Source organism: Mollisia scopiformis, assembly GCF_001500285.1.
Source record: "Mollisia scopiformis unplaced genomic scaffold LY89scaffold_5, whole genome shotgun sequence".
In the NCBI taxonomy this organism is placed as follows: Eukaryota; Fungi; Ascomycota; class Leotiomycetes; order Helotiales; family Mollisiaceae; genus Mollisia; species Mollisia scopiformis.
In genome coordinates this window covers 1669541-1688473 of record NW_017263585.1, presented here as the reverse complement: position 1 = coordinate 1688473, position 18933 = coordinate 1669541, and the positions used below count along the sequence as shown (strand labels likewise).

Below are 18933 nucleotides of genomic sequence, written 5' to 3'. Positions count from 1 at the left end.
AGGTTATTCTACATCATACCTTTGACTACATCATACCTTTGACTACATCATACCTTTGACGATTTATGACCTCGTCTAGATGTACACCACGAGAATGGCTCGGAGAGTTCTTATACTTGACATATCCACCTTGATCTCATTCTTCTCTGCAAGATCTTTATCAACCTGCTGTCGTTGAGGTAGGACGTTTTTATTTTCATTCTTACACTTTCGCTATGCCTTCGAGACGCCATTTACCTTTTGTGTTTGCTGTATTGCTGTTGGTATCTCAGGGATGTGATGCCAGGCCGCTCGCCACTCAGATACTTTGGTTTGCGGCACGCTTTGCTCTTCCCCTTGTTCTTGTGGGAAGAGTACAAGCAATCGCACATGACAACTCGTCTTCGGGTCCAATAAGCTCTACAACTCGCAGCGGGACATCACCAACGCACACTTCTCACACAACATCGCCGGGAAATTCCAATACAGTTGTCCCGGGTCCGTCAACAAACTCCACCATATCGAATTTCCTCGTTCGCGTCATGAATGAAAGGCTTCCGACAACTCTTACACGAGTCTTGCCGACACCATCACTTGCCATGACAGAAGGACAAGCCACTGCCACTGCATCGAACTCGTCGCCTTCTGACAGTCTGTCCGAACCAGACGCCGCGACTCAGTTAGATAACATCTTTATCGAGCTTGCTGAGGTCACTGATATGACTCGTGCTCAGTTAGAACATCTAGTGATGATGAAAGGATTCGGCGCTACCACTGAGTCTTTGCTGCGCAAAATGGCGACAACTCCGACCAAGTCCAGCCACTTCCCGACTTCCAGCAGCACTTCTCAATGGAGTAAGCGAGACGCTGTCGATCATGAAGGCAACCTTTCTACTGGACATGTCAACGCTGAAGCGCACATCTCAGGACGCAGCAACAAGAGCAAATCCCCCTCTGATAGCCGCAATACTACTCACATCCCTGAATTCTCCTTCAAAATGCTTGGAAACGGACACATAGCGATTTCCACAAGTCATACGTTGGACCAGGGGACTGCGAAGTCCGATCACCAAACCGTTGGCATCCCATTGTACAAGATCTGGCGAAAGCACTTGCTGCATATCTCCCAACATCTGAAACGTGACTTCTCACCGGTTCAAAATGCTGCGGAGGGGAAGACAAAAAGGTCATTTAGACCACAAAAGGACGAGTCGCCGATCGAAGAAGAAAGCTCTATACACACGTCTTGGTATCAAGACTACAGATCCAATTGGTTCAGGCTACCAAACTCGACCATCGAAAGCAATTCTACGACATCGAACTGAGACAAATCAGGCTTTTCCTCGATCTTAAATTCTTCAACAGTCTTCTTCAACCAAACCGACGACTCCTCATCGCCTCACATAAATTCCATCTTCCGTCCTTTTCATGAGATCGAGGCAGAGATTGACAACGAGCCACATGTCAAAAACAAGGACTATTTCGCATTCACTCAGGAGAACATTGACAAATCGAAAGTACTCGAGTGGTATTCGGCGTATTCTATGATGAGAGCACCAGACTTCCCACAATACGAAGAGTGGGCAACGTTCTATGACGATTTCTTTGACAATCCCGATTTCAGATGCAGCTTGTCCCGCACGGATTGCGGCATTCCCAATGACATAGACCACGTTCTATTGCACTATCCTGGGTTGGAGAATCGGACAATCGCTCGGCGCCTGTGGTTCACTGCCAGAATGCAGCATGAGATTCACCAACTGCTCTATGCTATTCGGGTGGTAAGTTTTTCCTGCGCCACAACTCCATCAGCGCGGCACGCTGACTACCTACCACTCTATAGTGATATACAGATAATATTCCGCAACATCCAGGGTAAGATCCCAAAGATAATCAAACATTTCACGCAACAACAAGATAAGAAAGCTGTGGCCAATTGCAAAACCCTTCACGATTTCATCGATTTCTTGGTGGAAATGGCGATAAATACAGCAGTTGGAATGGCTAGCTCTTTTATTCCTCCGCTCATGTACGAGGGCAATGTCCTATCCTCACTTGCGTCTCGAAATCTTCTAAGCTGGAAAACAAATGATTATACCGAAATGATCGCACCTAAGGACTCGAAATGGCACACGCAACAGCCTGCAAATGATGATGATAAGCATCATACCACCAAGTCCCCTCAATACCAATTTTTGGACCCACTCATAAACTACGTCAAAGCATTGCCGGTGCAGGAATATAAGAAACACAATCGAGATCACCCACAATCTCACGTGGACGCAGCATATATTGAGGAAGAGGACGAGCGTATTACCGGTGGGATTGACAATGATTCGCTCTGCGGTGGATTCGAAGGCGGCCAACAGGACAACAATGACAAGAATATAGAAAAACTGCGCGCAAGTTTGCCAAAGAATCTCGACAAGATGGAAAAAGAAATGGATCACTTTTTCAACTTGACGACAAAAGGAGTTTTTGTTGGACAGGGTGGACCGTCGTTGTGGTCTATGGTCATGGCAAGTGCTCACTGGAAGGATATCATGGCCAAGTTGGACGATGGAGAGGGGAGAAGGGATAATTTCGAAAAGCATCTCATGAAACATACCATTGGCAAGGTCCTAGGGGAGGACAACAATTATATCAAGTGCTTTCACTTCCCGGATCGTCATGAAGCAGAACAACACAAAAAGTTCACAATGGAAACCCCAGGACGCAAAGAACAATGGTGGACGACAGCTTATCGCAAATCAATATTCTTTCCGGACTATGAGAAGGATCCTTCACTTATGTGCCAAGTTGCTCATTGGTACGCTGCTACAAATCTCCACTCGCATGAGAATGCTTTCGTGGGACTCAATAGCCTGGAAACGTTTGAGAACCATACATATGGGTTCAAGCTTAGGGACTCGCTTCAAGAAGCGTGGGAATACTACAAACTCTATGGAAATGAGATTGATAAAATTGACTGGATGTCATGGGCTCTGGGTTCGGGGGATCTTACGACCTTTCATCTGCCAGTCTGCGTCAGTGACCATTTGGGACCTTACGACCTGAACCCCTCATTCAATCTTTTATACACCGAGCACCTGAAAGAAATTCGATTCCCTGGAAGTTGTGGCGGCTACCGCGCCGAGTTACTAGCAGCGTTCCTCAAGGCAGCCAACGCCGACCCGACGAGCATGTTGTATGCTAACTTCAACGAGCTCTTCTACGACATTATTCCTAGGGTGAGCGTAAAACTCCAGTACAAGTCAAACATGACTAATGATCTTTGCAGCAAGCCAACTTCGCTCTACTCAGCCTATTTTCCCATTACTGTGTCTGGTGCGAAGCTAACATACATATGCCCGAGGGAGGCGGCGTCGCAGGATACCGTTCACCGCGCCCAGGTCGAAACAAGGACTGCGATTTTATTCAGAACGCCACCTTGGGCATGAATGAGGAGGAAGCGAACATATGGTTCTGTGAGAATCATGGAAACCATACTGTCTTCCAAGACGAAGACGACCATTACGGGATTAGAAATCGGCATCCACAAGCCCACAAAGGTAGATGCGAAGGCTGGCTTAAAGTCAACAAGGCGGACCGTCAAAAGCAACAAAAGGAGACAAAGGAAGTGATGCAGACCCAGAATGAAACTCGGATTCTGGCTGGTCTCAAGAGCCAGATTCTTGCGGGGTTGCCGTGCATGGCTGACTTCCTTGGGGCAGCTGACTTGCTCAACTCTACCTATTCACTCAACTTTACTCAGCCGCTCAACGGGACCGAGTTCTTCAACGCGACCGCTGAATCGGGATGCACTATTTGGACAAGTGAGCTTGCAGAAGAAGGAAAGCCTTAGTGTCTTGGCAAAGTTGTTGCGTTTGATGAAAACGGGTACAATTGAGGACATTCCTACCCATGTTACAGGTGATTGCGGCTGCGCCTTCAGGAGAGCGACACGGCTCTGGGAGAACGGTATGTCGGAGTCACCGTTGATTTATCAGGCGTTCGGCGTTCATTCAGGAGAAATTTGGCTTTCCAATATGTTTTGAGATTCAAAAGTTCTGCTTCAAGCATGCTGCGATAGAGTGTTTAGGAGTTTCGGTCTGTTACATCATGTTCTGTCCAAAAGTATTGATTCGTCTTGTTTATGAACCCCCTAGATATTCCCATGCCGCCAACGTATGTGTCTTTACCACAGTAAGAAACTCATCCACCGAAACAGATTCATTCCTCGCAGCCATCGTCTCAGGGGAAAGCCCATACACGTACGCGGGGATATCTTTGTACCGGTAGAACTTGCAATCAGTCGCACCGAGAGAAGGAATTGTCACAGGTTTCTTTCCAGTGAACTTTGCCGCATTGCGAGCCAGAATGTCTACCATCGGATGATCGTGAGCACAAAATGCTGCGGGATTGCTTGCAGCTTTCTGGATCTCGACCGTCGTCTCTGGGAATCTTTCCAGAAGTCCGTCTATAACTTCCATAACCTGATCGGCTTTCAATCCCATGGGCATGCGAATGTCTGCCTCGAAGATGCAATCGCCTGGAATTACGTTGACTTTCAATCCTCCATGAATAGTGCCGATGTTCAAAGTCGGGACCAGTGTAATGTCTGCCGCTCCAGCCCCCATCGAGGCATCGATTGCATCTCTCACATCCTTTCGTTTCATGTACTCCTTCAATGTCGGTTCAAGATCTGGGACAATTTGCTCGATAATAGCAAGCTCATTGATCAGCGCAGCCGCAATCCTCGTGGCACTTTTCGACCGGTGAGTATGCGCTCCATGCGCACCTTCGGTCTTGACGGTAAACGTCAATCTCAATGTGCCTTTCTCCGCAAACCTGATTGTCCCAAGTCCACCTGGCTCACCATCAATCACACAATCACCCCTCCACCTTGGGTCTTCGAGAAGGTACTTCGTCCCCCACTTGCCGCCAGTCTCTTCGTCCGAAACGGCACAGAGAGCCACGCTGCCTTTGAGATGCTCTCGATACTTGTGAATATAAGAATACGCGATAACGGAAGCTGCTGTCCCGGCTTTCATATCAACAGTTCCTCTCCCATGAAGACGACCATCGACGACTTCTCCGGACCAAGGACTTCTGTCCCAATCTGCTCCATCTCCGGCGGGGAAGACGTCAATGTGTCCATTCATGATGAGACGAGGTCCCTCGGTACTGCCACATGGTGTGTCGCTGCAGACATTTGGCATGGATTCTTGAGGAGCAATGATCTCTGGGGAGATGGCACGAGATTTTAGATAATTGATGATGACATCTGCAGCCTCTCGCGTGTCTCCAGGCGGATTTGGAGAAGGTGCTTGAGTGAAAGATTGAAGAAAGGAGATGTGAGATGCTTCATCGGCTTCGATGATTTTGAGTAGGGCTTGAGCGTCCATGATGCAATTCGCAGACAGAACTCGAAAATAATCAAGTACTGGACAACATGGACAAGAAAAGACTCAGATGAAGAGAAAGACTCACATTATTATACTTCAGCATGGAACACCTACACGCTGAATCATTCAAATAAAGTGGGATATTCAGATGTCGTCGCCGACGGCGAGCCAAAACGGTTGAGCGATCTCGCAGTTCGCTACATTCACACCCCCAAAACATGCTTCTCTCACCTAGGTTTGATATCCTCTCCATGATCGGGTCGTCCAACGCTCAAGAAATCCCCAGTATGATACAACACCTCCGGCCGAATAATTCGGATCCTCCAAGATCCCTCAACCTTCACAAACGTCTGCTTCATCCAACTCCTCCCGTCGCTAATTTCTCCAATCTTGCACATTGGACTGGCATAATCCTCTCCTTCGACGCGTCTGCCATGGCTAGCCATCTGCTGCCACTCGACCACAATCTCCTCATCCGTCACGGATTTGAAATATGGGATCCCAAGAAGATGCTGTGTTGCTAGAGCCTTTACACCAAGGTGATTGGGACCGAGCCATTCTTCGACGAAGGCATCTGCTGCGAAATGCTTCTCTCCCCAAGCTGGAACAACGAGGCTGTAGTCGACGATTATATTGGGTGCGAGAGACGCGCGGACTCGAGATTTGTCCTATATCGATCAACAATATATATCGTAATTGGGAAGATGCAGTCTACCTTGCGGTCATACCCGTCCGCCAACGTGCGAGCGCATTGGCAGACTGCGAGGTAATCTTGGAAGGTAAGATTAGATGGTATGTATATGTCGAACGTCATGGCGAGTGCTTTGAGGAATTCTACATCGTGGCAGCATTCTGGATGTGTGTTCTGGACTCTGGGGTTTTGTATGACCTAGGTATGTCCGGAGCACACATTTCGGTCTTCGGGCGAGGCTGATGGCGAGGCGGGGTAGTTACTCCCGTCCACTTTCGATGTGGGGCAGCTATTGTGTCTAGTATTTTGGGGCATTGATATTCTTTTTTGTGTTCTCAGCCTTTCCTTCCTTCTTTATTTCGTCTTTGGTTTCTATTGTAGAAGATTCATCATGTCAAAACCAGAATTTACGTTGCGAACAGATGTTTACCCAGCGATTGAACCAGAGCTGTTCAAGGGTTCATTAAATGGTAAAGTTGCTTTTGTCACTGGATCTGGTCGAGGAATTGGAAGAGAGATCGTTCTGGCACTGGCAAGGTCTGGTGCTGCTGTAGCAATTTCTGGCAGAACAAAGAGTCAAGTTGAGGAGACCACACAAGCTGTTCTAAGTTCGGCAAGTGGAGTCAAAGCTATTGGAGTTGTTGGAGATGTTTGCTCGAGAACAGACCAGGAACGTATGGTGAAAGAGGTAATTCTCCAGATAGTATTGTGGCTGTTGCTGACTTGCTAGGTGACCGAAAGCCTTGGCCCAATCGACATTCTTATCTGCAATGCCGGAACCAATACGTTCATGCCATTTCACATGACGGACCCAGACGAGTGGTGGAAGCAGATGGAGATCATGGTCAAATCACCTACAGAATTAACACGCATGATTCTACCTATGATGCAGAAACGCAATTCTGGAACGATCATCTACACATCCTCTCGAGCAGCAGGAGCAGATCTCCCATGGGCGGCTGGATATAGTTGTGCGAAGACGGCAATCACTCGATTCGCTGGTATTCTGCAGAATGAGCTCAATATCCTTCAGAAGGACACTTTCGGCCATGATACGAATGGTATATCGGTGTTCTCAATACATCCAGGTGAAGTCAAGACGAAGCTCCATGAAACAGCATTCCCTCAAAAGACGAAGGACGAAGCGCCTTACGTTATAGAACATATGGCGAAGATGGCAAAAATGCATCCAGATTTCAAAGCAGAGTTGGCGGCTTGGACCTGTGTGTATCTATCTGCCGGGAACGGGGCCGGTCTGGAGGGAAGACTCGTGGATTGTACACGGGACATTGAGGAAGTGAAGAAACATGTTACAGCGACACCTAGACCAAGGATCACAAATGCATGCGGCTGACTGAGTGGTCGAGGCCACATTTACAAATACACTATCAAACGCGTCAAGATCTGATCAGTACTTTCTCTCTTCCCGTGCATCTGGTTCTCGCGGTCGTTAGCGTAAGCGTAAGCGTTGGCAAGGCTGGACAGCTCCACCACCACAAGGCTTATTTGAATAACAGTGCTTCGGTCATAAAGATATGACCGTTCATGAATCGATTGGTATGCTCACTCCGAATTCGAGCTGGGGTTTGCGGGGTGCGGGGGTGCACATGTGGTTGTGGAGGTGGACGGGAGTGGACGAACCACTTTGACAGGCGCCGTTTGCCCACGCTTCGAGACCATACAAGCCCTGAGTCGAAGCGGTTCGCTGGTAGATGTGGCGCTCTGCAATGCAAATGGGTTTGGTACTGGAGACCGGCATAGGAGACCGGCAATGTAGCGTCCACGTTGTCCCATCCTTATTGTCCAGACCGAGCTTCATTCCTGGAGCCTCCATACCCCAGAGTCTGGAACCGCTAGCACCCCTTCGTCCTGCCGGGGTCTCTACTTAACGGCAGGACGACCCGGGTATCTTCAATCATTCCATATTCATCTCTTTCACCTGATTGTTGCAGACAGCTGGTTCGACCTCTCCTGATTCATACAGCATCGTGGACAGAACCATCCTAATCTGGACACCATGGAAGAAACAAAGACAGAAATCTCCCAGGTGGAGACAGTAGAGCAGCATCATCATAAGCATCACGCCATTGAGGATCTAGCTGCGAATGAGGACGAACCACAAACTCCGTATCAACTGGGTTGGCGAACCATTCTTGCCCTCTTGACTTTATCGATGGGCAATGTTTGTGCGGCTCTCTCAAATACCGTATTTTGCATGCCCCTGTTAGAGCATAGATACAGGGCTGACATGAAATAGACAAACACAACCATTAAGTTTCAAGTCGCCACTGTAGCAAAGTCTCCAGCAGATGCTGCGCTGGCATCATGGATTGCGAACGGAAACTTCCTCGTGGTTTTGGCTGCTGGTCCCATCTTTGTAAGAAGTATCCCATTGTTTGATCTCATTGTCTGACGGTATCAGGGTTCTCTCGGTGACCGCCTTGGGAAGAAATGGTTCCTTGTTTGTGGTGCTCTTCTGGGTGTTGTCGGTTCAGTCATTTCAGGTTCTGCAGATCAAATTACCCATATCATTGGTGGTAATATTCTCACTGGTATTGCAAATGCTGGATGTGTAAGTTTCATGTTCCAGCTCCCATTGAGATATATACTTACTGTACCAGATTGTTTCAATCTCATGCATTCAGGAGATCATGCCAAATAAGCTTCGTCCATGGGCAATGGGTGTCTCCCAAGCATTAGCAAGCGCTTTCGTCGTACTCGGCACCTTTCTCGCAGCAGCTTTCGTTCGAGACAATGCAGGTGGAGCTGGAGGTTGGAGATGGGCATACTACTTCAACGGCATTATCTATGGCATCACTGCCCTTTCTATTGCACTCACCTACTTCCCGCCTCCGCCAGTCTTACGTCGTCACCATGTTCTCAAGGAGATCGCTTCCACGGTTGATTACATTGGTATCCTGCTCATGTCCGGCTCTTTCGCATCACTCATCATTGGTTTGACGTGGGGTGGCACAACCTATGCTTGGGATTCCAAACAAGTCATCGCCACGCTCGTCATGGGCTGCCTTGGACTGGTTATCTTTGGCCTTTACGAAGCTTTCGTGGTCAAAGAGGGTATTCTCGACCATCGACTGTTCCAGACTTTGAACTTCCCGATCTTGCTCTTCGTCTGCACCATTGATGGGATGCTATTGCTTGGTGTCAATGTTCTGTATTCGCAACAGATCTTCGATCTGTTCTCGCAGAATGCCGTGAGGATCGCTGTGATTCTAAGCCCCTATCTGATTACGTCAACTTTTGGATGTATTCCTGCAGGTTGGATCATGGCTTCTACGAGGTCGTACCGAACGATGCTTGTGTTTGCTTTGTTCTGGTGCAGTCTGTTTACTGGTAAGACATGTTCACTTCCTGCATTTGTGCCAAGCAGCTGATAAAAGGCAGGTCTCATGGCACTCGTGAACTCGCATCGATTGAGTTGGGCTTATGCCTTCTCAACGTTATTTGGTATCGGCACGGCTGTTACTACCACCATTCCAGTTGTGGCTCTTGGCCTCTCTATCCCCTCTTTCCTCATCGGTACAGCGGCTACAGTTTCTATCTCCTGCCGCGCTCTGGGCGGTATCATCGGCATCACAATCTTCACAGCGATCTACAACAACAAATATGCTTCATATGTTGGTCCCGTTCTCGCAGCTAATAGTCACGCTCCAGTGGTTGTGGCTGAGAGCGAGAGAGCTTGGAAATATGTATGGATTGCGGTTGCGTGTTTGGTGGCTGCTAATGGGATTGCTGCGTGCTTTCTGAAGGGCGTCAAGCCGATGATGAACGAACATGTCGAGAGTGCATTGGAGGATGGGAAGGTTAGGGAACAGCAGCTGTCTTGAAGAAAAGATTCAATGTAATGAGGGTGAACCATGATAGGGCAGCTAGGTCATTGATTAATATGTACTACATGTGATAATTGGCATGAATAATGATTTCATTTCGTTAATGTCTTCAACTACCTCGTATATATGGTATATTTCGCTACTTCTGGTTTCGTTCGATCGTTCGTATATGGATCTCATTGGTCATAACACCACCCAAAGACTCCCAGAAATTTCCTAGCCAACGAACACACTTCAAGCTCAAACACTACCAAACGAAAGTATGAACTCTGCCAAAGCTATCGAGTTCGGGAATCCAGCTCCAGCTGTTCAGAACAAAAAAGGCCGTCTTCAGCACTAGACTTATAGGCTCAGAAACCCATACTATCAAACCCTCGCAGCAAGTACCTCTTCCTTTGATAAAGTCGTATATCTTAAATACGGCCTCACAACCCTCATGGCGGGCCATCTTTTCTTCGCGTCCTCCGTACTCACCGTAGGGTGCACGATGACATCGTCTCCAGGCTTCCAGTTGACAGGCGTAGTAATACGATGCTTGTCACTTGCTTGAAGAGAGTCGATGACTCGGAGCAGCTCTGCTGTGTTGCGGCCCGTGGAAGCAGGATAGGCGAGAATGAGACGGATGGTTTTGGACGGGTCGATTATGAAGACTGAGCGGATGGTGAAAGCTATTCCGCGTGAGTCCACGTTCGTGGTATCTTGATGGTCGAGCCTAGTGGCGTTAGTTGATATTGGGTATAGAATTGGGAAGAGTAGAAGAGACGATCCTGAGGTCATGAAGAGCGAGAATGCTCTCGAAACTTACATGTCATAAGCGAAGGCGATCTGTCGGTCTTTATCTCCTATGATAGGGAAAGACATTGCACATCCAGCGATTTCGTCAATGTCGTTGATCCATCCTCCATCTATGTTTTGGAGTCAGCCCGCCTTGTCGATAAGTTTCGCAAAGCAAGGCCAGCTTACGAGTCTCAACAGAATTGGCTGACAGCCCAATCAACTTGACCCCGCGTTTCTTGAATTCGGGCTCATACTTGGCTAAAGCTGCAAGCTCAGTGGTGCATACTGGAGTATAGTCTTCAGGATGAGAGAAGAGGATAGCCCATTTGTTGCCAATCCACTCATGGAAATCGATGAATCCCACTGTCGTTTCTGCTTCAAAGTTAGGAGCCAGAGATCCTAGACGGAGGCTGCATCCCGTGTCAGTCACCTGAGCTGGCCTTTGTCACAACTGAACTTACGGAGGTGCTCTGGGCTCATCAGCCATTTCAGCAAAGGTCTATCAGTTCCAGTTGCTCAAGCTGGTTTTCTGGGTGTCTGTTGTTTTTGAGCTCAGGCTGAGGTCGTGTGAGACAAAGCGCCACAGTGATCCCTTCCAGCACCATGCTGCTGTGGCTTGAAATGTGGGATGAATCGTCGATTGCAAACCCTGTACGCCTCTGACGGTGATCTAGACCCAAGTGGGAATTGACATGGGCCGTCTATGGCACCGTTACAGCCCCTTCGGCATTGCCCATTGCTCCCGGATGGCATTTCCAACAGCTCATGATGATTTTGATTTTGAACTCTATCATCGTATGCCGCTGTATTTCGACGACGGAACAACTGTGCGGGGATAGAGGTGCGGTGATCCACTGTAGTGAGGCTCACTCGCTATAGATCCTGCCCGGCCGCCTGAGCGATCGTCCCGCCGTCATGGATAGCGTGCGCCAAGATCCTCCAGCAGACCTTCTCAAGAGACTTCGACAACTCGCTGGATACACTTGGGATGACTTTAGACAGCCGTTCCATACCTCCTACGACATATGGTGGGTTGCTTTGGAAAGTCGAATAAGGTATCACTAGTACGCTGACAATTAATTAGGCATGTCTTCGGAACAAAGCATAGAGGCAACAATAGCAGCCCCAGTACCTCACTCCCAACTTCCCCCACCTCCGAATCCGTACGGCCACACTACATTTGGAAACGTCCTAGCAGAAGGAAACAAGACAGCGAGGATACAAACAAGGACTTGAGTAGTGACGGGAAAGATATACCAGTCGTCGCGCGCATATCTTTCCATGTTCTGCGCGACGAGAGAGCATACCATATCTGCAAGTCGTTGATCGCAACTGCGGATCCTAAAGGGCATCATGTTGCTCGTCCTCTGGAGAGAATGCGATGGTCCGCTCAAGCCGGGGATGACGAGATAAAACCTGTGGTGGTCTGCATATTCGAAGCTCTTGGAACGAATTACTTGTCTAAAATCATCGATTACGGTCCAGGTAACCTTATTTCCATACTGTATTCCTATTTTGTCATATGGAAATTTCAGAACTTGCAATTGTATTCTACCAGTTAAAGTGCTAACGTATATATCACCAGCATGGTACCACCTACACTTGCGTGGAGACACCGTCCAAGGGCGCCGCAATGAGATATTTGAACCAGAATCTGTATCTTTACGAACGTTTCTCGACTTTGCGATTGGCGCCGCTGAGTGCATCGAAGTTCTTCACGGGCAGCAGATTGTCCACGGGGAAATCAGAGGCGATGCATTTCATATGAACAAGGAAACAGGCAAAGTTATGTTGATTAACATTGGGCCTGGGAGACTTCGCACATTCGAGCAAGGTCTAACGAGCAATGGCTGGTCAACGATGTCCAAGGAACTTGGAGCAATGACGAAGCTGTCCTTCATGAGCCCAGAGCAGACAGGACGAATGCCCTTCGAGCCAGATAGTCGGACAGATATATTTTCACTTGGGGTTCTGTTCTGGACAGTACTTTTACAGAAACCAGCTTTTGAAGGCGAGACTGCGATGGACATTATCCAAGCCGTCTTGGGACAACGTCTTCCATTGGTCTCCAATATTCGATTAGATATTCCCGAGGTTATTGGGCGTATCATTCAAAAGGCTACAGCAAAACCAGTCTGGGACCGCTACCACTCCATGAGCGGGCTACGACATGATCTTGTGGAAGTTCGACGATTGCTGAGTATCGGAGATTCTTCGAAGCTCCTTGGTTGGGAAATCGCTACAAGAGACGTCTCTCCGTCTTTCATTTTACCTCAAGCTATGGTCGGTAGGAAAGACGAGCATGATACTCTCGTCCGCGCTATCGATCACGCATTTAGATTGCACCAAACTAGTCAAAGGCAAGACAAACAAACCCAATTAGGTCGATTATCCGAGGACAACTCCACCAGCGCGGAGAAAAGCTTCACGGCGGGTGATGCCATCCTTGACGATGACAACGGAAGTTCGACTGGTAGTAGAACAAATTCACACTCTTTATTCGATACGTTGCCTGGGGACCAAAAGGCATACAAAGCCAACACGGCTAAACAGAGATCCCCAGCACATTCGCACCATGATTCGACAGAACTATCAGCAACAAGTCCAGACGTTGGGCTCAAACCTGCCCAGTTGAGAATACGGCAACTAGGGTCTCCTGGCTTTGGTGAAAGTGTGAATGGCGACTTTGAAGGTTCTTTAGCCGGCTCAGATGGTATGAGCAGTCTGTTTGCGGACCGCAATAACGTGCGCATGCTTACAACAGGGCAATGTGCGGTTGTCACAGTGGAAGGAGCTGCTGGGCTTGGAAAGAGTCGCCTCATTCAATCTGTACAAGTCGACGCACGACAGCGAGGCTGCTTTGCTAGCTCGAAATTCGACCATAATCAAACGGAAAGCAAACCATTGGACTCGATCCTCAGCCTGTTATCAAGTCTCTTTCAGCAAGTGTTTTCAGAAAGTGACACTGATCCAGTCTTCCACCTAAGCCTCAAAAGACGAGTTGGGCCCGTCTGGAATATCCTTCATAAATTGCTAGGTCTCCCAGAGTTCTTGCTCGACCCTAGCTCATCACACCGAATGTCAATCGACTCGCCAAAAATCTCGAAGGGTTTCAACAAAAGTCTGGACGTTGCGTCAAGGAGACGTGATTCATCACCTGGGAGTACAAGCTCGCGAGGCAGTCTATATGGCAAGACACTTGGTGCTCAAAGTGCGCATAATTTCCTGCGTGCTGGCTCTTCTACGCAATCCATAGCTTTGCCAACCACGCTGCTGGATATCCTGCGCATCTTCACCCGCCATAAATTCGTTTGCCTGTGTCTTGACGATATCCACCTCGCAGATGAGGAGTCTTTAGAATTGATTGCTCAAATGGTTTCATCGAAAATTCAAATGGTCATGATCCTCGCCTACAGATCTAAGGAAAGCTTACCTGAAAGGATCCGCAAAGTTTTGGATCCATCCCATAATCAAGGTGCGTATTTTCTGTAAACTCATTCATTCTGGACCACGCTTACGAAAGCTAGATCACCAAATGTCAAGGGACATCGATACCACGCAAATCATCCTGAAACCTCTTACTGAAGACCAAACAGTAGAATATGTTGCCAATACACTCCGTCGTACGAAACTCGAAGTCTTCGCCTTGGGCACCATCATCTGCTCGAAAACTTCCGGTAATCCATTCTACGTCAAAGAGATGCTTAGTGCATGTTATCGGAAGAAATGCATTTGGTTCGACTTTCGAAATAATTGCTGGCTTTTCGACCTCGACAAGCTCTTCGAGAACTTTACTGCGGCCAGGCTAAATGATGCTCGCCGTGAAGGTCTTGTCATGAATCTCATCAAAGAACTACCTGCTGTTGCAAAGTTGATTCTTGCGTGGGCTTCGATGCTAGGTGCATCGTTCAACTTCCAGCTGATTCAGTTTCTGTTGAATGGTGACTTCACCCCAGGCAAACTTCATTACTCGGAACAAGATTCAGTGAGAGGCCTCCAAGCTGCGATAGAAGCCCATATCATTGTACCAACCTCAGATGAAGACGTTTTCCGATTTGCGCATGACAGATATGCCGAAGCAGCTGCCTCACTTCAGACTGAAGACAGGAGTCTGATGCATTTCATCCTAGCGCGAACGCTTCTCAAACACTACGCTGATGATGACAATTACCGGGACATTGCGGCATTTTCTATTTGTGAATCTACTACCACCATCAAAACTTCCATTCCGGATCGGCGACCTTTTCGAAGATTGCTTTTGAACCACGCGCGTATGGCTTGTGAAAGTGGCATTAGATCCGCTTCCGTCAAGGCTTATGCCAGTTGCATTCTGCTATTGCAGGATGATATGTGGAATGACGATGCTGAGGACGTCTCATACGAGGAGACATTGCAAGTTCACACTGCAGCAGCCGAGTGTTATTTGTATAGTGGACAATACGAAGAAGCCAGGCGCTTATTATTGGAAGTATCTACGAATGCTCGGACGGCCGTGGACAAAGCCCCTGCCTGGGTACTTGAATCTCGTGCTTTCGCTCAAGAAGGAGATTCGACCCGTGCTTTCGAGGCTCTGAAGAATTGCCTTGTAACCTTGGACGTCATTGTTGATAATGATCCATCATTCCCAAAGTGCGATGCTGAATTCAAGCGTCTATGCGAGGAGATCCAGGCTGCGGATATCTCCTCTCTGATGAAAAGACCAATGAGTACAGAGGAGGAGACGAACTTGCCTGCTATTGGTGCTGTGCTTGTCGAAGCAACGAGTGCTGCGTTCTGGTCTGATACCTTGACTTTCTATCAAATGACCCTGATTATGATAAATACCTACTTGTTCTCGGGTAACTATCCCCAGGCTGGTATGGGGTTTCTTCAACTCTCTCTCATCGCTGTCTCGAGGCACAATATGATCAATTTCGGCGATGATTGCGGAAACATAGCACTTGCTTTGATGGAACGGGGTAAAGATCCTTACACGATAGGCAGAGGCGGCACCCTTTATCCAGCTTTCATAGGACATATCCAGAGCCCACTTCATGTGCTAATAGCCCAGTTGGAAGGAGCTCTCGAGTTTGCAATTCAAGCAGGGGACCGGATAGCAACGATTTTGAATTTTGGGCTTGTTGGCAGCCTAAGATTCTTTGCCTCTGACAATCTGACTGACCTGGAATTGTTCTGTACATATGCCTGCCAAGACATTTCGAACTGGCAAACAGACACGCCAGGCGGCACAATGATCATTAGCATACGCCAGGTGTGCCGTGCCTTGCAAGGCAAAACCCAGACAAACGATCCGTCAGTCGGAGTGATGAGTGATGATCAACATAGCTCACCCAAGTACAAGTCTTGGTTGAAGAATACAGTCAAGAATTCTGACCGGCCGCTTATGCTGTACGAGAGCATCGAAATCGCTCCGTTGTTCTTGTACGGTCATTTCTCGAACGCTGTCGCATTAGGAAACTCATGCTTGAAGAAGATCAATGCAATATGGTCAGCGCGAAATACTCGCTTTCTCATGTTCTTTCATGCCCTGTCATTGGCAGGCTCTGTGTGGACCCGGGTTGAAGAACAACTCGATCCAGCATATCGCAGTCAGTCACATGAGCTATCTTCGGATATTAGTGGCCGAACTCTTGAAGCTGGGCTCCAGGAGGAGATCGGAGGTCTTGCTATGCTCATGAAGTACTTCAAGAAACGAATAGAACAGTGGCAAGCAGTCACGGATGTGAACTACCTGGCTTGGTCGAAAATGCTTGCAGCTCAGATAGCGGAGATGGAAGATGACCATACGGCTACGCTCCGGTTGTACGAGGAGGCCATAGACCATGCCTCAACGTATAATTTCTGCTTCGAAGAAGCGCTCGCGAATAGCCTTCTAGGTGGCCATCTTGTACGAGTTGGATCCAAAAGGCTTGCAAAGATGGCATTCGGCGAATCGATCAAGCTGTACAGACGACTAGGAGCGACTGGAGTTGCTGATCATATTGAAGAAGACAATCAGCGCATTTTCGAAGAGACAAGATCTAACCATTGGAACGTGGACGTCAGTGTTCAAACAGAACATTATGGTAATCTGGGGATCATGCCAACCGACGTCGATGGTTTTGGACATGAGGACTCACCGGTGCCAGAATCCATGATCGAGAAAGGGGAGGACAGAATCGGCATGTGGCAAGAAGGAGCAGCAGTCCTTGTTGACGCTGGCGAGAATCTGCACATGTTAGATCTAACATCGATTCTGGAGAGCTCTCAGGTCATCTCAAGCGTTCTTCAGGTGGATCAACTCCTCAAGATAATGTGTGAGATTATCTTACAAAACTGCAAAGGTGTTGCTTCGCTGGCAGCAATTGCAATTGAAGACGCAACGACCGGCTGGGGAATTGCTGCAAGCGGTCACCCCGAAGAAGGTGCCGAAGCTCACAACCCCCCTCTTCCACTTGCGAAGTCCGAGATTCCAGAGAGTGTTGTGAACTACTGTTCTCGCTTTCGAGAAACTGTCTTCCTCCCAGATTTGCTACAAGACCCGCGATTCAGCAACGTCAGCCAGACATGGGTCGCGCGGAATAACGGAAGTAAGTCGGTGGTTGCCATACCCATCTCACATGGAGATGAGGACAAACCTCTACTTGGAGTTCTATACTTGGAAGGTGCTCCGAATTCTCTGACGAATCGCAACCTCGAAGTTCTACAATTGCTGGTTAACCAAATTGCAATCAGCTACTCGAATTCATTGACGCTTAAAGAGGTTGAGCGGGTGTCTGCAATCAACAAGTCCATGGTCGAAGTCCAGAAGAAAGCACTGTCAGAGGCCATCGAAGCCAAGAATAATGCAAATATCGCCAGAGCTGAAGCTGAAGAGGCTGCGAAGGCAAAGACAACATTCCTTGCTAATATCTCGCACGAGCTTCGGACCCCTCTTAACGGAGTCATTGGCAATTCTGAACTTCTTTTGCTTGACGGTCACTTACAAGAACAACAAGCTGAAATGGCAGAATCGATCAGAGTCTCAGCAAATCTGCTGCTCAGCTTGATCAATGACATCTTGGACTTTTCTAAGATCGAGGCTCATCAAATGCAACTCCATCTAACAAGTTTTTATGTCGAAGAAATGGTCCGGGAACTTGTTCGCTCAATCCCAGCTGTGAGCAAAAATAAGTCAAAAAATGTTCGTGTTGTGCAGGAACTTGATCTACCGCAATCGTTGGTTTATGGTGACCCAGTCCGACTCCATCAGATTCTCGGGAACCTGGTCGGCAATAGCTTGAAGTTTACAGAGAAGGGTAGCATCATTGTTGGTGCCAAATCAGAATGGGAGACCGAGTCGGCAACGTGTCTAACTTTCTGGATCCAGGATACTGGGATTGGAATCTCTCCACAGCAGCTCAAACGGCTTTTCATTCCCTTCAGCCAGGCTGATGCGAGTACATCTCGAAAATATGGAGGAAGTGGTCTTGGTCTCAGTATATGCAAATCTCTTGTGGAGTCTATGGGTGGCACGATCAGGCTCGACAGTACCGAGAACGTTGGAACGACTGTTTCGTTTTCGATCACCTTGCGAAAAGCAATACCTGAAGCTTCCGTAGGAGATTCTCCTATCGAGGTGGGCAAACGCCCCGCTTCGATACGGATACCAACAATCACCACAGACTTTGCCGACCTCTCGCACTTCTCTCAATCTGATCTCCGGGTATGCATCGCGGAAGACAATCTTATCAATCAGAAGATTGCCTTACAGTTTCTGAAGAAGCTTAAGTTCCAAGAAGTCGATGCGTACAACAATGGTCAGGAAGCCGTGGAAGGTATTCGCAAAAAGGCTGAAGCTGGTCGTCCGTACCACATGATTTTGATGGATGTTCAAATGCCCGTCTTAGACGGATACGAAGCTACGAAACTTCTACGTCAAGATAGCATGGATGCTGTGAGAAGTATATTAGTTATTGCTTTAACGGCGTCTGCTGTTCAGGGAGATATGGAAAAGTGTCTTGCATCCGGGATGAATGATTATCTTGCGAAGCCGGTCCGGTTGGCGTTGTTGAAGGAGAAGTTTGGACATTATATGCAGATGGAGTAATAGGAGTGGGATTTTTACGCATACACATGTGGCGTAGATAGGCGTTGATCCTGTATAGATGAGGCCATTTATATACAAGATTTGGGAAGGAGTCTGCGGCGGTGAGTTTGTTGATATATGGCACTGCGAAGTTGTGCCTGAACATGGCAGACAGAGCATAAAAACATCAATAATACCCAGATA

General features: G+C 48.0%; 7 protein-coding genes across 7 annotated transcripts; 4 read left to right on the top strand and 3 right to left on the bottom strand.

Moving 5' to 3' along the window:
- Positions 1 to 521: 521 nt before the first annotated feature.
- LY89DRAFT_778996 (uncharacterized protein) lies at positions 522 to 3823 on the top strand (the record flags this gene model as incomplete). Its single annotated transcript, XM_018222261.1, has 4 exons — positions 522 to 1119; positions 1315 to 1760; positions 1833 to 3209; positions 3260 to 3823. 4 exons carry the CDS (start codon positions 522 to 524, stop codon positions 3821 to 3823), a joined length of 2985 nt encoding a protein of 994 aa, XP_018075828.1.
- A 192-nt stretch (positions 3824 to 4015) lies between these two features.
- LY89DRAFT_681966 (acetylornithine deacetylase/succinyldiaminopimelate desuccinylase-like deacylase) lies at positions 4016 to 5476 on the bottom strand. The gene has a single exon (XM_018214409.1). The coding sequence runs from the start codon at positions 5364 to 5366 to the stop codon at positions 4113 to 4115; it is 1254 nt and encodes a 417-aa protein (XP_018075827.1). The 5' UTR covers positions 5367 to 5476; the 3' UTR covers positions 4016 to 4112.
- A 25-nt stretch (positions 5477 to 5501) lies between these two features.
- LY89DRAFT_639476 (NTF2-like protein) lies at positions 5502 to 6257 on the bottom strand. The gene is made up of 2 exons (XM_018211625.1): positions 6082 to 6257; positions 5502 to 6034 (listed from the first exon to the last, which is right to left on the bottom strand). Exons 1-2 carry the CDS (start codon positions 6178 to 6180, stop codon positions 5594 to 5596), a joined length of 540 nt encoding a protein of 179 aa, XP_018075826.1. The 5' UTR covers positions 6181 to 6257; the 3' UTR covers positions 5502 to 5593.
- LY89DRAFT_435667 (NAD(P)-binding protein) lies at positions 6170 to 7478 on the top strand. Its single transcript, XM_018207507.1, has 2 exons — positions 6170 to 6745; positions 6788 to 7478. The coding sequence occupies exons 1-2, from the start codon at positions 6449 to 6451 to the stop codon at positions 7409 to 7411; spliced, it is 921 nt and encodes a 306-aa protein (XP_018075825.1). The 5' UTR covers positions 6170 to 6448; the 3' UTR covers positions 7412 to 7478.
- A 505-nt stretch (positions 7479 to 7983) lies between these two features.
- Positions 7984 to 9973, top strand: LY89DRAFT_435634 (MFS general substrate transporter). Its single transcript, XM_018207506.1, has 5 exons — positions 7984 to 8263; positions 8315 to 8434; positions 8480 to 8629; positions 8679 to 9408; positions 9460 to 9973. The coding sequence occupies exons 1-5, from the start codon at positions 8075 to 8077 to the stop codon at positions 9900 to 9902; spliced, it is 1632 nt and encodes a 543-aa protein (XP_018075824.1). The 5' UTR covers positions 7984 to 8074; the 3' UTR covers positions 9903 to 9973.
- An 8-nt stretch (positions 9974 to 9981) lies between these two features.
- LY89DRAFT_681963 (mitochondrial peroxiredoxin PRX1) lies at positions 9982 to 11371 on the bottom strand. The gene is made up of 4 exons (XM_018214408.1): positions 11144 to 11371; positions 10869 to 11092; positions 10711 to 10810; positions 9982 to 10617 (listed from the first exon to the last, which is right to left on the bottom strand). The coding sequence occupies exons 1-4, from the start codon at positions 11167 to 11169 to the stop codon at positions 10272 to 10274; spliced, it is 696 nt and encodes a 231-aa protein (XP_018075823.1). The 5' UTR covers positions 11170 to 11371; the 3' UTR covers positions 9982 to 10271.
- A 226-nt stretch (positions 11372 to 11597) lies between these two features.
- LY89DRAFT_730244 (uncharacterized protein) lies at positions 11598 to 18750 on the top strand (the record flags this gene model as incomplete). The annotated part of the gene is made up of 4 exons (XM_018219456.1): positions 11598 to 11710; positions 11767 to 12167; positions 12268 to 14157; positions 14210 to 18750. The coding sequence occupies 4 exons, from the start codon at positions 11598 to 11600 to the stop codon at positions 18748 to 18750; spliced, it is 6945 nt and encodes a 2314-aa protein (XP_018075822.1).
- Between the last annotated feature and the right edge of the window lie 183 nt (positions 18751 to 18933).